Consider the following 13,989-nt stretch of genomic DNA (forward strand, 5'->3'; position numbering starts at 1 on the left):
GGTTCCGTTACGCGTTGGGAAGTGCAAGTCTATATAACCTACGGGGGAGATGTGTAATATATAAGTTGTGCCGACAGAAATCTAGTGTCACCAAAACAACGAGGACAGCGAGTAATAACTATATTCCCCTGTTCCGCACGCTATCCCTAAAAACTCTCTCCATTCCTCACCCCCGCTCTTAAAGTCCAAATAAGAACCAGAGTTAATTGTCAAAGAATTCTTGCCAACAGAAAACACCTAAACTCCCTTGTTAATATCGGGCCTTATTAAATATTACCATAACTTCCCCCTTGCCGTTCTAAGTCACTCTCCGTGTCTCCCTACCTCCCCCCCTTCCTGGTACATCACAAACCCCCCCCCCTCTCCCCTCACGCGCTCCGCGCGCACGGGTATTTACTGTACTCCTAGTACTAAGATTTGTTGTATTGTCATTAATATCTAGGAAGCTAGTATCCTGCGAGATACACAATATTTTAGATAAGGTTTTGTATTGCTCTATATTGTGATGTAATGTCTACTGAAATGTCTTGTGTCTAACTGAAATAATACACGTGTATGGTGTTGCCGAAAGTTTTTATGTCCTGCCTCTCTTCATTGCACTAGCTCCGGTCTCCAAAGAGGACCCCGCTCAGTGTTGAGTTGATTTGGGACGAGAAGTCGAGCCAAATTCTACTCAGCATTACATATATTATATATATATATATATATATATATATATATATATATATATATATATTCCCTTACATGGTATGGACTAAACTACATAGCTAGGGCTTCGTCTATGTGATGCGAACATCTAGTATTAGCTAGGCTTTCGTCTCTGTGACGCGGACACCTAGGCTTAAGGTTGAGTTTACATAATATATATATATATATATATATATATATATATATATATATATATATATATATATATATATATAGTCATCTCTATTGTGCTGGAGCTCTGTTATAGTCAGTCTTTCATTCTCCATTCTCTCCAAATGTCCAAACCATCTCAGTGTATTTCTCCTAATCTTCTCAACCTTGAGTTTTTGTGCCCTGCCTCTCTCTTGATGTTTAAGCTCCGGTCTAGGAAGGACCCAGCCGCATCCTAGGCGTTTCTAGTGCGGCAAGCCGCCTAAAAACACCTATATATTTATGGGGGTCAAGCACCTCAAGCTCTATGCGGAATAAGTGACATCTGGTGAAGCTTATTGTAATTATTGGATATAGTAGACTGAGAAATTCAAACTTACATATTTATATCGACGTAATATGAAGATTATTCGTAAAATTCTAAAGTATGTCGTTCGTTCACTTAAGGTTATGAGGCAGTTATGTAAATGCTAATGTCTCGTATGTTAAACGATGAACCGAAACATCGTGCATTGCCTGATTCGCGTTTCAATATATTTTTTCTGTCAGTCGCGACTATGTGATTTCATATTTTACATTTATTTTAAACAAAACAATAAACCACCATCACTATTTTAACTCAACGCAAAAACTAGTGTACTTCCTAAATAAACTGATGTAAATAAATGACGGGGAATCGTCCTGACGGTGAAAACTCAAGACGGCGAATTGACGGGGAATTGACCTGAGGGCGAGTTGTCCCGGAACCCAACCTATTTAGATCCACACTGTGTTGTTCAGGTAATTTCATGACAACCCTCTACAAAACTCTTATTAGACCTCTGCCAGAGTTTGGATCCTCAGTCGGGAACATTGGTTGCCTAGGTAACTTAAAACTTCTTGAAACTGTACAACGTTGTTGGACGAAACAAATAGAAGGCCTTTCTGAACCAAGTTAAGCAGATCGCCTGAAGACTGAATTTATCTGTGCAAGGCAGGCTGCTTAGAGCTAATATTATAAAATGTTTGAAAATCATCCATGACTTGTCAGCCATTGCCCCATCGGATCTCTTTGCTATCTCTTCAGTAACTATCACTACTGTAGAGGTCATAGGTTTAAAATAGCAAAACCCCACACATCAGCAGAATGCAGTCGTTGATTTTTTAAGTGGAAGGTATATTGATCATTGGAACTCTGCCAAGCAGTGTTGTCAGCAGTTAAACTGTTGACTCTTTCAAAAGGGAACTCCACGTGTCCCCTGGAGAGGCATTATTCTCTTATACTAACTGATACAGTACACACACCAAATACCCTACAATACAGTACAGTATATTTATTATGTTACCCAACTACCAACCTGTACAATTTTCAGTAACACATTTTCACAATTCATATACCTTGGCATATATAAAGTCTGCATATGGCACACACTTCTGCCCGTTATACATGGTATTACCGTACTTTTCATTGTGGTTTGTTCAATGGGCTGGCATCAAGGCTGGATAAAAACCTGATTTTTTAAAATAAAAATAAAATACTTTTTTTTTTTTTTTTTAAGCAGATTTTTAAAACTGAAATTGGTAATTTTTAATTTTTACCCAATTAATTGCATTTAACTTGTGTACTATATACTATAATGCACACCTTTTGCTAGATAATATACTTAACTCCTTAAGTACACAAATCTCCCAGCCTGCCAACCCCTGGAACTGCGAAAAGGGCCTGATTTTTCAACTTTCACCGAGGTAAAATTTTTTCTTACAGATTTCGAGAGCCTGAATTTACACACCTATTCACTCTCATATGGCTGTTGGTTACCTCAATATGGACCGTCAAAGAACGTCAAAAGTAAAAATTGTTACCCCTCATGTATAGAGAGAAGAAAAAATTGCACCAATGTAAATTTTGGTCTTCGAGATTTGAAGAGCTTGATTTTACACACCAGAAAATGTATTTACAGTATATTTCACTGGCATGTCTAATGGTTATCACACAATCAACTGTCAAAACTAAAAGAAATCTGCTCTTCTCTATGAGCGAGAATGGGACGTCCTTGAGAAATAAGGAGGAATAGGGAAGTGGAGGGAGTGTGGAGGGGCATCAGGTGGGAGGGAAAGGAAGGGAATATACCTGCCACACACGGCCAATATGGTCAAAAGGGGATGTTGGGGTAGTTTGGGTGGGAGGGGACACAGAGGGCAGGATCCAATGGGGCAGAGGGAGGTGGAGAGATGGCCTTGGGGGGGAGCTCCCCACACCTGGGGAGGGGGCTGGATCGTGCCTCCCACCACCAGTACTCTTAGTTTCCATTGGCTAGGTACCATTTACATCATAAAAGAGTCAGGGTTGCAGCTCTCTAGTTTTATGTAACCTTGCTACGATCATGGGACATAGGACTTTACGTACCAAGCTCAGAAAACAGCACTCATCGTATATAGTACTTAAGGGGTTAACCCATTTTATGCTGTGTCTGTATGTATATGGACAAACCAATAGTGTCAAAATTGCCGAATATGTATACATACGGACTTTGTTTTTAATGCAAGGAAGAAGAAACTAAAGGCCAGGAGCCTGCAAACTGTTCCTCCCAAGAAAAAAACAAAACAGAAGAGAGCCAAATTTAAGATCCGTTCTTTTCGTGATGCCTGGACATCCTGCGTTTGAAAGACTGGAGATCATAGGAAGTAGGAAATACAGATGGAGGGGGAGAGTTCCAGAGCTGACCTGTTGCATAAATGAAGGACTTGAAGTAACGGTTAACTCTTGCATTCGAGAGTTGAACAGAAAAGGGATGAGAGTTTGTTACTAGACAGGTGTTACGCACCCATCATAGAGATGGAGGGTTGCAAGCAGACAGTTCAGAGGAACAGTGACCATTAAAGTAGTGATAGAAAAGAGATAAAGATGCAACAGTGCGAGGTTGGAGGGAACCAGTAAAAGGAGGAGAGTTGATGAGATGAAAAGCTTTTGACTCCACCCTATTGAGAAGAGCTGTGTGTGTGGGGAGCCTCCCCACACATGAGAGTTGTACTCTACACAGGGGTGAATAAAACCCATGTATAAAGTCAACAACTGTGTAGGGGTAAAGAAGGAGTTGGCTTAGCACATGTAATCTCTTGGAAGCAGATTTTACAAGAGATGTAATATACTCTTTCCAAGTGTAAGTCCCGAGAGAATGAAACCCCATTTATGTTTAAGGATGATGCAGGATTAAGATGGATATTATTAAACATCAGTGGGTACGGTACTCCTGTGGAAGATTTTGTTGGGTTCATAGGTGTATAAACTGAGTTATTGATGTACAAAAAACAACAAGGTTATTTTTACCCCAGTCAGAGATACTAGACAAGTCAGACATTAGGTGTGCCATAGCCACATCCCTTGTTTGTTGAAGTAACTGTTGAGATGGACGTTGCGAGAACCGAATGGAAAGGAGAAGGGTGGAATCATCAGCGTATGAGTGGATAAGTTAGATGTACAGCTTAGAAGGTCATTGACGAATACAGGCAAGTCCCGGTTAACGAGCAATCTCTTAACGAGAATTTGCTAATATGAGGTCTTGGAATTTGCACCACTGCCTGTTTGACAAGCAGGTAAAAATCCGCACACGAGAATCGAGACGAGGGTCATGCTGCAGCTGTTTGCCGTGTTTACCTCAGCAGCTAGGAAACGATGCACACTAGCTCTGTGAGCCTCTTCCAGCCTTATCTTCGTAAACATTCTTCCAGCCAAGCTTGCCGAGTCAAGGTCGGTCTTGAAGCATGCTCTTTTTCTGTGCCCAGGATTACTGTATCACCATGTCTTCTAAGCATTCCATTGTGACCCCCAGTGTTCCCAGTGCTAAGCATGCTCAGCTTTCTATCTCTGTTGCCTAGAAACTGCTGAATATGTTTTTCTTCCATTTTTTTATGCTGTTAGGTTTATTACCTTCTTGCATTAACCCCTTACTCCAGCTTAAAATGATCAGAAAGTCAGTTTTGGTGATTTGAGGGGAGGATGCTCAGAGGCCTTCCTCCCTAACCCTATTTTTTCCCCTAAGTTCTTCACTTCATTTAACGAGAATTCGGCTAACGAGCAAAATCCTTGCTCCCAGTTAGGTCGTAAGATCGGGACTCGCCTGTAAAAGGAAGAGAGTTGGTGATAGAGCCCTGAGGAACACCGATATTGATAGATCTAGGTGAAGAACGATGGCCGTCTACAATAGCAGCTATAGAATGACCAGAAAGGAAGCTATACTGTACATGAAGGCACAGATATAAAGATAGAAACCGTAAGAGGGCAGTTTGGAAATTAAAGATTTGTGCCAGACTCAATCGAAAGCCTTTGAAATATCAAGTGCAGTGGCAAAGCTTTCGCCAAAGTCCATAAAGGAGGATAGTTTGAAAGATAGGATAGAAGATCACCAGTGGAGTGTCCCTGATGGAACCCATACTGACGATCAGAAAGAAGGTTATGATAGGAAAGATGCTTTAAAATTTTTGTTAAGAATAGACTCGAAAACTTTTGAGACACAGGATGTTAAAGCAATTGGATGTTAGTTAGAGGGTTGGGAATGGTCACCCTTCTTTGGGACTGGCTGAATGAGAGCAAACTTCAAGCAAGGAGGAAAGGTACAAGTTGACAGCCAAAGGCGAAAGAGTTTACTTAGGCAGGGTGTAAGCACAGAAGCATCATTACTTGAGGACATCAGGAGTGACCCCATCAGGCCCATCTGCCTTGTTAGTATTGAGGCCAATGATGGCAGAAAATACATCAGCTGAAGATATTTTAATGTCAGCCATGAGGAAGTCAGAGGGGGAAAGAGATAGAGGAACAGCACTGGAATCATCTAAGGTGGAATTGGAGGAGAAAGTCTGAGTGAAGAGTTCAGCTTTATCAGTAGAAGAAATAGCTACTGAGCCATCAGAGTATAAAAGATGAGGGAAAGATGATGAGGCAAAGGTATTAGAAAGGTTTTTGGCAAGGTGGCAGAAGGAACGGGAATCATTTGAGTTGGAGAGTTGAGAGCATCTAGCACGGATGAAATTTTTTTTTTAGCAGAGTGAAGAACAGAGCACAATTCCAGGCAGAAACAAAAAAAAGATGTGGAGCGAAGAACAGAGCACAATTCCGGGCAGAAACATAAAAAAGATGTGATTCAGGGTCGGGTTGGCCCCTTTACCTTCTATAGGCCCTCTTCTTGTTGTGGACAGCACTAGAACAAGCATGATTAAACCAAGGCTTTCTTGCATTAGTCAAAGGATATGGGAAGGATAGTTTAGACTCACTAAATACAAACATACTATTATGGTATCAGAAAGACACAAAGGCATTTAGATTAATAGAAAGTGATGAAAAGGAAGAAACAGACTACAGAGAGACCTAAGATGGGCTTGAGGTAAGGGATCCTGTGGAAAGAGGGTGGAGAGTCAGTGGTCTCCTACCTGGGATTAACTCCAAGAATAGTGCCTTGCCTTAAAGCCATCAGAATCCACAGGCACTTCTCAATCGTTGTCAACAGAAACTAGCTCAGGTGTGTGATAAGTATGTTTTTAGCCAAAAAATGTACGACAACAGCAAGAGTGCAGATTTTTATCTTGTACTGATAATGAAAATCGTTATAACCAAGTGTGCAGTAACCAAGAGATTACTGTATTTCAGGAAAATATTTAAAAATAAGTACAGTATTTGTAAACACTAAGTACGGGTTCGGAGAACAGTATTCCCCTGCCAACCACAAAGGTTATGCTTCTGAAAACCACTGTTGTTGGGAAAACTGTGGTTGGTGGAGTTACCTTTATATGGGGAAGATAAAGTTAGGGAAACCTTGGTTGAAGGGGTAGCTGTAACATGAGAAATATATACTGTACCAGTTTTCTGGTCTTTGTTGCACAATATTGCACTGTGCCAAATGTAATTACTGTATAAACAAATAAAAGTATGGTAGGAAGTGATTTACTGTGCAATTTTAGAATTAAAAAGGTTAGCTGGCTAGAGTGCCGTGCAGGTGGAAGGTTGGGGACCACCATCAGCTGATTCAGCATGATGACTTGAAGTAGCACAGGGTAAACATACACTTTAAACAGTAGAAGCACCTAACCAAATCAGTTCTTTTTCTTCTCAATAGGTTGTTGTATTTTCTTATTATTTCTTGGGTGGTAACTGAATGTTTCTTGTTAAAAATCTTTCCCCATTGTTTTTAGCTGTTCCGCTTTGACAACTCATTTGATTTGTCAGCCCAGTGGTTGAAGGGACAGCCCTAACCTAAGTGTTTAACAAAACTATTCTAACTTAGCATAAATGTAGCTACCTTATAATTTAATCTAACTTTGCCTCCAGTTAGGAAATTGGGAAATGAAGTCTACCTTTGAATACCATATGTTTAAGTTTCTTCCATTATGCAAGAATCAAATAATCGAAGGTATGGCTTAAGGAATGTGATGATAATAATGAGGGAAATTTTTCTGCAGGTAAAAGTTTATGTACCACCCTGAAAGTGGTCAGAAAAATACAGAAAACAAACTGAAGGAATATGAACTGAATTGGTAAGGTCTTTCTGCTGCCTAAAGTGAATACTGTACTTAGCAGAGGATAGATGGTTGTTTCATTTTATTCGGAAATCTTTCTGCACATGTTTGCATGGAACCTATAATGTGTCCAATCCATGCTTGAATTTTAGACTCCGTTTCATGAAGGGATCTGTGTCAATGAAGAAGCCAGCAAGATTGTTGGCCATGAGTAACACCTTTGCTAAGGTTAGCAAGAGTCATTTTGTTACTCTACTCGTTGTTGTCCTCATCATCATCCTCGTCCTCAACAAGACTTAACATTTTGGGCCCATGATGGCGATGGGACAAGTGATAAACTGAGAGAGAGATATACTGTACTGTAACAGTACACCTACTCAGTCTGATGCCAGTAACAACGAAAACTGAACTGAAAGGTGGGAAAGCTACCAGTATGGAAGAACGTTGCTGCCACCTGGTGGCAGCCACTGCAAACTGAGTACGTGAACCAAGGCCCTGCCGTAGGTGATATGGTATACAGATATATTACTGCGTATAGGTGGGAGTGTTCACCATCCATTCGCTCGATGTAGTGCTGCTCTCGGGTGTCTGCCCTTTCCTCTCCTCCATCCTTCTTTCCTTCCATCCTGTTTTGTCTTTCATTCTTTCCTCGTCCTTCTGCCCACAGGTGCCTTTACACTCCCTCTTCTGTCTTTCTTTCCTTCATTCTTTCCTCTTCCTTCTGCCTGTTGGTGACTGTACACTGAGTGACAAGCCAAATGGTTTCCTGTACACCAGGAAACCATTTACTATGCTGGGTGGTAACCATATAACCAAATTTTGGCGCCTGGTGGTTCAGTGGGTAATTACAGAACTCCAGTCGGATTGAGCTGGTGACAGTTTATATCCAAGGGATGGTTGGGTTTACTGCTCAGGTACTGCCACTCAGGGATGATTAAGGCTGGTCACTCTCATCTTAAGTGTCAGGACCAACTTTCCTAGCCCCGGGCTCCTACGCTCCTCATGGGGCAATGTAGGATTCGATGATGAATGAAAGAATGAATGAATATGTAAATTTGGTGGTTGGTAAACCCTGTGGTTGATGGGAGATTACTGTGTTTACATACGTATTTAAATGCACAAAGAAATAGCACAGTACTTATAAATACTTGAATTTATGTAGAAATATCTATCTATCTATTGCCAGATGCCATAATCCTGTAAGGGGTGTCCATTTGACTTTGAGTTATTTGTTTCACGGGGAGGGGCACTAACCCTCCACCAACCCACTTCCTGACACGTAGGGAGCACGTATGGTTTGGTTATATGGTTACCACCCAGCGTTGTAAATGGTTTCTTGGCTTACAGGAAACCATTTGGCTTGTCACTCAATGTAAAGCCACCTGTAAAGGAAAGAAAAGCAATAAGAAATGACTGGAAAGATGGAAGAAATAGGAAGAGAAGAGGGCAGGCACAGAAAAAGAATGATACAGGCTAAGGAAGAAGAAGGCAGCACTACATCAAGTGAGTGGATGATGGTCGCCACCACCTACCACCAATGTAGAAATATACCAAAATATATACGGTATCTAAATACATTTGTATTTAAATACTCCCATGTCTGTGGGTTTATAATTCTGAATCCCCTCCCATCCTAGATGCTGTCCTTTTTACATGTCTGGTTTCTGTACCATACCATTTTCCTCCCTACATGTTGAATGAAGTTTTTGTGTTCTTGTCAGATGTGATAATGTAGGTACACTACAATGTTTTATTCAGTTTAACACCCCCTGGGGGTAGGGGGGTTTCAAGAATACTCCCCCAGTATCCCTGCTTGTCGTACGAGGCGACTAAAAGGGTTGGTGGTGGGTTAGTGCCCCACCCCGTAAAAAGAACTAACAAAAAAAGCAAATAAAGCGCCTCGGACCCGGACGGACCATACGTTGACGACTAAGGAACGGACAAAGGACATTCTGAGGGTAGGAATGTGGAATGTGAGAGGAGTGAATGATGAAGTGAAAGAGAGAGAGATTGTCCAGGTGCTTGAGGATGCAAAAGTGGATATATGTGGATTTACTGAAACTAAATGGAAAGGTGAAAGGATGAGAGAATGGGAATATGGTGTAGGTATATGTGCGGGAGTCAGTGAGAATGAGAGGGCAAGAGAGGGAGTATGTCTGATGATAAGCAAGAAGTGGAAGGAGAATATAAGAGAGTATGGAACAGTGGGTGCAAGGATTGTATGGGTGAGGATGAAAGTAGGTATACAAGCATGGGCGATTGTATGTGTGTATGCTCCAACAGAGGATCGAGTGGCAAGAGTGAAAGATGAGTTTTGGGCGAGAGTAGAAGCATGTATGGACAAGTTTGAGAGGAGTGAGAGAGTGCTGTTGATTGGAGACATGAATGGCAAAGTTGGGAATGTACGAGTGGATGGAGTGGTTGGTCAGTGGGGTGTGCCAGCTGAAGTAGATGGGAATGGTAGTGCTTTGGTGGACATCTGTGCTGGTAAGGGGTTGGCAATAGCCAACACCTACTTTCGTCATAAGATGATCCACTGGTATACATGGAGAGTAATGAGGAGGATGGATAGTGAACTTGTTGAACGAAAGGCATTGATAGACTACGTGTGTGTGGATGAGCGAATGAGAAGACAAGTGTTGGATGCAAGGGTGTGGAGAGGGTGGGGGAATGGAGTCTCGGACCATCACTTAGTGATGGCCAAAGTAGAGCTGCAAAGAAAGTGGTTGAGGAGGCGAAGGGGAAGACAGGAGGAAGCAGCTCCTGTGAGAAGAGTGGAGAAATTGCAAGATAGTGAGAAAAGGACAGAGTATAAGAGCATAGTGGAAGAAAGATTGGGAAGGTATGAGCTAGAGCAGGTGGAAGGGGTGGAAGACGTATGTAAGATATTCACGGAAGAGATAAGCGCAGCGTGTGAGGCGGTTTGTGGAGTGAGGAGGAGATGCAAGGGTGTGCAAGGGACAGCATGGTGGAATGATGAGGTGAAACGAGCTGTGGAAGAAAAGAAGAAGGCATATGGTGAATGGTTGGTGAGTAGAGGTAGGGGAGAAGATGAAAGAGAGAAGAGAGAGGTATATGTGAGCAGGAGAAGGGAGGTTAAGAGACTGGTGAAGGAGAGTAAGAAGAAAGTGGATGAAGAGTTTGGGAGGAATCTGAGTGTGAAATGGAGGGAGAGTAAGAAATTGTTTTGGAAAGAAGTAAAGAAAGTAAGGCAGTGTGAAAGGGGAAATAGTAGGGGAGTGAAAGATAGGAATAATAGATTGTTGGTGGAGAAGAGAGAGAAATTGAGGAGATGGAAGGAGCACTTTGAGGATTTGTTGAATGTGGAGAGTGAGAGCAGTGTGAGTATAAGTGGTTGGGGAATGGCTGGGAGAAGAAGAGATGAGAGGAGGGAGGAAGAGATCAGTAGGTCGGAAGTAGTGGAAGCGATGAAGAAGATTAAGCTGGGAAAGGCCCCAGGAATTGATGGAGTGTGTGGTGAAATGCTTAGGTATGGGGGTGAGATTGTTGTGGAGTGGATATGGAAGTTGTGTAGATTGGCTTGGGAAGAGGGAAGGGTTCCAGAGGACTGGAAATCAGGTATAATTGTTCCTCTGTACAAAGGAAAAGGGGAGAGAGAAGTATGTGGTAACCATAGGGGTATTTGCCTTCTTAGTGTGACTGGTAAAATATATGGTAGAATACTCATTGATAGGGTTAGGCATATAACAGAGGACCTAGTTGGAGAAGAACAAGGGGGATTTAGGAAGGGAAAAGGGTGTGTAGATCAGATATTTGTTCAAAGATGTTTAGTGGAGAAGTATCTAGAGAAGGGAAGGAAAGTGTATGCTGCCTTCATGGACTTGGAGAAAGCTTATGACAGAATAGATAGGCAAGGTATGTGGAAGGTATTAAGAATATATGGAGTGGATGGGAAATTGTTGAGTGCTGTGAAGAGTATGTACGAGGGAGCTAGGGCTACGGTGCGAGTGGATGGTGAGCTGAGTGAGTTCTTTGATGTCAATGTGGGACTGAAACAGGGGTGTGTAATGTCTCCATGGCTGTTTAATATATATATGGATGGGGTTGTAAAGGAGGTACAAGGTAGGGCAGTGGATGTGGGGGTGGCCCTAATGAATGAGGGTGAGATTTGGAAGCTTCCTGTGTTGCTGTTTGCTGATGATACAGTATTGTTGAGTGAAGATGAATGGGAGTTGCAAGGTTTGGTGAATGAATTTGGGACAGTGTGTAGGAGGAGGAAGCTGAAAGTTAATGTAAACAAAAGTAAAGTTATGGTGTTTGAGAGGAATGAAGTCACAGAGTGTGCAGTGAGGTTGGATGGTGAGGATATGGAGAATGTGAGTGCATTCAAGTACTTGGGTAGTGTGATGAGTAAGGATGGAACTTTGGGGGATGAAGTACGTGAAAGGGTACAGCAGGGAAGAAAGGTTGTTGGTACACTGAAAGCAGTGATGAGAAATAGGGAGGTGAGTATGGAAGTTAAGAAGTCACTGCATGATGGTATTGTGATCCCTACCCTGACGTATGGAAGCGAGGCGTGGACATTGCAAGAGGGGAACAAGTCAAGAGTGAGAGCAGTGGAAATGAGTTACTTGAGAGGAGCATGTGGAGTGACGTGGAGGGACAGGTTGACGAATGAAGAAGTGAAGGAACGTTGTGGGGTAGATGTGGATGTGGTTGAAAAGATTAGGAGAAATACACTGAGGTGGTTTGGACATGTGGAGAGAATGGAGAATGAAAGACTGACTAAGAGGGTGTATGTAGGTGAGGTGGAGGGAGGGAGAGGGAGGGGTAGACCGAGGATGAGGTGGAGGGATGGAGTTGAGAGGTATATGAGGGAGGGGGAGGTGAGTTGGGGGGAGGGGAGTCAAATGGTGGGTGACAGAATGACTTGGAGGCGTTTTGTCTGCGGCCACCCTTTGCGGGATTAGGGCGTCGGGCTATAGATAGATAGATAGATAGTTTTATTCAGGTTAGAGTTCTGCCTGATATAGAATTTATTGTCTGCTTTTGCAAATTTGAGTAATTCAGCATTATAATAACCTATAACTATCAATTTTTCTGTGTAACTCTCATGTAGGTTAACAATGCAATTATCCTGTTTTTTCCCCCCTCAGTAGTCCAGCATGATATCTCTCTGTAACTAAGAATATTAACAATATGTTTCAGCTCTGTTCATCAGGTATTTTCTTTGTTTATTATTATTATTATTATTATTACTATTATTATTATTATTATTATTTTTATTTTTATTTTAATTATTATTTTTTTTTTTTTATTGCAGATGAACATTAGCAATTGCCTGAAAGCTGTGGGTCCTCCTTCCTGTTTCCAGTTTACAAGCTGAGGCCTTATAAATACATACTAATCATCTTCAGTGTTTTTGGCCTGAAATCAATTTGCACAGACGGCAGATATCTTGACTACAGATTTGAAATTATAGCTGGGTTACACAACACTTCTAGTCAGGCTGGAAAACAAGGCAGCTGTTGTTCACGGCCCAAATATGGTAAGATCAATGACTAGAGTGAAGTTGCATTGTTACATTTTATATACAGTATATATGTTTACAGTACAGTGAATTCTCATATTTGACGAGTTTTTATTTGGCAAATTCAGTTTTGGCTATGGGATGGGATTGTACCAACACTCTAATTTGGCAACGGAAATCTCACATTTGGTGAGTTGTTTATAATAAAAATATAATAAAAATATATTTTATGCCAATTAATTTCAGCAGTTTTTTTAATCTGAATTAATTTCAACAAAATTTAGTTTGCATTGTGAAATTCAAGTCTTGTCTTCTCAGACCTCATGAAGTAGCCAGATGGTGCTACAAGTCGCGAATTGGGCTACTTTTGGAAGCCCTGTGCTACTAAATTTTGAATTTCGGTATACGTATACAGTAATCCCTGTACTTTCCAGACGCCCACTTTCCGGACGCACCACTTACTGGACATTGTGGGCCTGGACCTTCGGAACCCAAAAATGGCCAAAAAAAAGAAAAAAATCCCCTCCAAATCCGAATTTTTTTCCCACCCGTAATTTGAAATTGCCGCACAGCGCCAAACAGCTGTTACACCATGGACCCTTCACCCCTTCCTTCCTCACCCCTTCCTTCCTCCCCCCTTCCCCCTCCCCTGTCAGGGTTGCCATTTGGTATTTTTCATTACCAAATGTGGGACAATTTGGTAATGAAAAATTCGTTTGGTAATGAATCAGAATAATGCAATACCAAACGGATTTTTCACATTTGTGAGGATACACAGGATGAAGATGGTGGATTGTTTGCTGTCTCTGATTAATGTGCTAGCCTATATAGCGTGAAAATTATCAACATGCTGTTAATTATAAGGAGTGATTACATGAATTTCCACATGTATATATAATTAGTGAAGAATAAATGCTAGCTTTAAGAATTTGGTAATGAAATTTGAGGAGTTTGGTAATGTGGCTGTTGCGATCTGGCAACTCTATTAGCCCATCATCAACAGTCACAGCCTAACTCCGATCGAGAGCAGATGCTTATTGTAATGGAAGTCACTTGTGCTTGTTTTTTGTGAATAAACAGTGAATAAACTGCAATACCTCGCCACTAGACCACACAGGAATTTACGGTGTTGTGCAGTGTTAAGAAATTAGAAT

The 13,989-nt window shown here is 41.5% G+C and overlaps 1 protein-coding gene across 1 annotated transcript in view; it reads left to right on the top strand.

Moving 5' to 3' along the window:
* Positions 1-1,570: 1,570 nt before the first annotated feature.
* Positions 1,571-13,989, top strand: part of LOC145389610 (mitochondrial import inner membrane translocase subunit TIM14-like) — a 185,948-nt gene continuing 173,529 nt past the window's right edge. The window contains exons 1-2 of the mRNA XM_080264855.1: positions 1,571-1,638; positions 12,629-12,853. Coding sequence (XP_080120981.1) covers positions 12,851-12,853 — 3 coding nt within the window. The 5' untranslated portion in view covers positions 1,571-1,638; positions 12,629-12,850. The remainder of the gene's footprint in view (positions 1,639-12,628; positions 12,854-13,989) is intronic.

Source organism: Coenobita brevimanus, chromosome 14, assembly GCF_032717465.1.
Source record: "Coenobita brevimanus isolate Jiangsu-jjx chromosome 14, ASM3271746v2, whole genome shotgun sequence".
Classification (NCBI taxonomy): domain Eukaryota; kingdom Metazoa; phylum Arthropoda; class Malacostraca; order Decapoda; family Coenobitidae; genus Coenobita; species Coenobita brevimanus.